The sequence below is a fragment of the Agrilus planipennis genome, unplaced genomic scaffold, assembly GCF_000699045.2.
Source record: "Agrilus planipennis isolate EAB-ADULT unplaced genomic scaffold, Apla_2.0 scaffold299, whole genome shotgun sequence".
NCBI classification, from domain to species: Eukaryota; Metazoa; Arthropoda; class Insecta; order Coleoptera; family Buprestidae; genus Agrilus; species Agrilus planipennis.
In genome coordinates, this window is record NW_020439049.1 from 84401 (window position 1) to 87620 (window position 3220).

The 3220-nt window shown below is 31.8% G+C and overlaps 1 protein-coding gene across 1 annotated transcript in view; it reads left to right on the forward strand.

Moving 5' to 3' along the window:
* LOC108740813 overlaps window positions 1-3220 on the forward strand; it is a 56950-nt gene that overhangs the window by 31120 nt on the left and 22610 nt on the right. Inside the window, exons 20-21 of the mRNA XM_025976940.1 lie at window positions 1373-1518; window positions 1720-1883. Of these exons, the coding sequence (XP_025832725.1) occupies window positions 1373-1518; window positions 1720-1883 (310 nt within the window). The remainder of the gene's footprint in view (window positions 1-1372; window positions 1519-1719; window positions 1884-3220) is intronic.

Genomic DNA, 3220 nt, shown 5'->3' on the forward strand with positions numbered 1-3220 from the left:
ATTTTAAAATGCGTATATTTATTAGATAATAAATAAAAAACCTAACATGTTAACATTAAGTATAATATTTCTTAACAATAAGCCTCAAATCAGAGGCGAAACGTCGGTGCTAGTTGTTTTATAATAAATCCATTTTTGACGTTCTGGTGAGTTTTTGTAACAAGGAGTTTTGTTATTTAGTTTTTATTAGATAACAATATATTAATGTTTCTTGTCAAATGTAGAAATTCTTTCTTGTATTAAGTAGTACTTCAAATCAATTAATTCTTTTAACTGTAAGGGGCTGCTCATAAACTATACGGTTCTATTTCAGTCACCTTTTTATTTTTATTGGTTCAATCCTTGGACTCCCACCTAGAACAAATTGTCTTTTTTTGAGATTCTTTTTAATTTTTTTTTATTTAAACTATCTGAAACTGTCTTGTTATTGATCTTAGTCTTGGTTTTGGTCTTGCTGGTATAGTCTCGGTCTCAGTCATAATCTGATCCTTAGGTGTTTTTTTAATAATTCTTCCAAGCACAAATTTTTCTATTTATCGACTATAATTCCTAGTCTAATTGTCATAAACGCTAAAATTTTCTAGCATGACTTTTAAAGAAAATAGTGTCGATTCCATTGGAAATAATTGTATATTCGATCTTGGTCGCAGTCTGCTAGTATAAAGACAATCCTGGTCTTAGCCGCTTTGCATTTTGACAGGACTTAGACAAATTCCCTCTCGTATATGGAACAGAGCAGCCTTTAAACAACCCACACCCCCCTTATGACAGTAATAAGGTTTATGAACAGCCCTTAATTAAAAACAATATTGTCAAACGTTTTTAATTGAAAAACGTGTTGGTTATTGTTTCAGAATAATATTAAAAAATCTGCCTATCCTGATAGTTTTATTCAACTGTCTCACCAATATTTTACTTCTCCTAACATGCACGTTTGTTCGGAGTGGTGACACGTTTGATTTTAAAATGGAGACTGGGTGGTTTTTAGCTAGCGCAGGAAGATGTAAGCAAACAAAATACAGATTATCTTCATAGATACCGAAAATCAGTTACTCGATCCTGCGCTATTATCTGTTTTATATCTCTACGACTTCTTCCATCCTGAATTATCTTCATAGATACTGAAAATCAATGACTCGATCCTGCGCTATCATCTATTCTATATCTCTACTACTTCTTCCATCCTGAATTATCTTACTTCGTAGACACCGAAAATCAGTGACTATTATAAAATTAATATAAATGCAAAACTATAATGAATCTCGCGGGGCTGCAGAAACGTTCAAGGAGGGCCGCATGCGGCCTACGGATCGCGGGTTGAGCCACCCCTGCCATATACCGTCTTCTCATCATTTAATGCTTTTATTCTCAGGTAAGCCAGGACTGTTTTCGATACGAACAGTAACTGACGTTATTATTATCAAAGTTTCTCATCAAAACATAGTAAAAGCTTTAGGTCCTTACTCAAGTTTGAAGAAATCGATACACGATGCCGTTGCCGAAGTGAAAGACTCATTCGTAAGGATTATAATTTTAAAATAGAAAATTTAATTTTCACCAAAAAAGAAGAGAAAAAAGGAAAAGTTAAAAGTTAAATTGAAATTGTTATATCAATATTTTTCGAATGCGAACTAACTAAAATCACGATCTATTACTTAATTTTAAAATAAGCTTTTACTGAACATTGTATTGAATTAAATATATTGACAATTATTGTAGGTTGTTCACAAGCATTTTCACGAAATAAAGGGCGTCGCTACTTATCAGTATTATAATGAAGAAAAGCCAAGATCGTTTTTCCATTTTCCCAAAAATAAGTTGCACCCTCTTAATATCGATTATATTCGCGGGTTCGATGAAAGCGGACCATTCAAAATTTTCAGGTAATAAAGGTATTAAGAATTACGAATGTGATAAAACGAAAACTTTTACAATCTTTACAAAATCTCAAAATTAATTATAGTTTGGTGTATTATAATTAACAGTCCTTTTTAATATTACTAATGGTTTAGTGTTTGATGGTTTTTCGCTCAGAATTTTTCGGATAAAACTGATTGATGAAGTGAATTTTGGGTACCTAATAATTAGCGAATGGCTAAAAGAACAATAGTTATGTTGTTGATGTGCGCCCTTACCTTAGGATAGATATTGTGAACCTTCTCGGTGTTGGGAATTATTACATTCTAAATAACCCCTCGAATCGATATAGAAATAAATTTTAAGCAAAAAGTATTGTAGATTTAGAAAAAAAGCTTTTGACAATGTTAAATGGGGCAAGGTGTTAAATATACTTAAAAATGTAGGGATAAGTTACAGAGATAGATGAGTGATACTTAGTTTGTGTAAAGAGCAAGAGGCAGTTATAGAGCTGGGACTGCAACGTAGAGAAGTAAATTTTAGGAAGAAAGTCAGAAAGGGATTTGCCGTATCTTTGTTCAAAGTTTAATCACAAGGGGTGATTGGTAAAGGTTTAAACGTTGAACGCATCATAAATTGTATTCCAGAATATGGAAAGATGTTTATTTTACGTATTTAAACATGATTTTAATATTTATAACGATTAAATATATGATAATTGAATGTTTTATTAGAAAGGGGTAGTTCTCATCCCAAAAAAAAACATCAAAGCACTTTAGGGACATAACTTTTGAAGAGCAGGGTAAGCTTAATTACAAATTTTCATCTAGATCAATATTATCCGAAAGAATTCGGAGGTAATACGCTATTTTTACCTCCAAATACTGCTATTTTTGAGAGAGCTTTCAAAATTTTTAACATGTGTACTGTTACGTCTCGAAATGTAGGATTTAATTTTGTTTCGGACGTACCTCGATTTTTTTGGTTTTTCGTATGAATAGTTCTAACACACGACTTTAAACTAATATTAAATAATGTAAAAACTTGGTGACACTACCCGTTCAGTCTAATTCACTGTTTATACAAATTTAATTATTTAGTAAAGCAATTTATATAGAACGACCAGTAAATAAAAGTATTCACTTTAAATCGTAATAGAATAATCTTTATTAGGCTAATAATAAATCTTACTGACTAAAAGAAGAACCAGGGGATATATATATACGAGGGCGCTATCAATGTTTGCTTGTTCAAACGATAATGATTTCTGGTAGTCTTTACAGTACCCATCATCACTTGCATACTTTCCGTGCATACAGTTATACAGATCGGCAGACAACAATATAGAGCTATCCTCTGACAT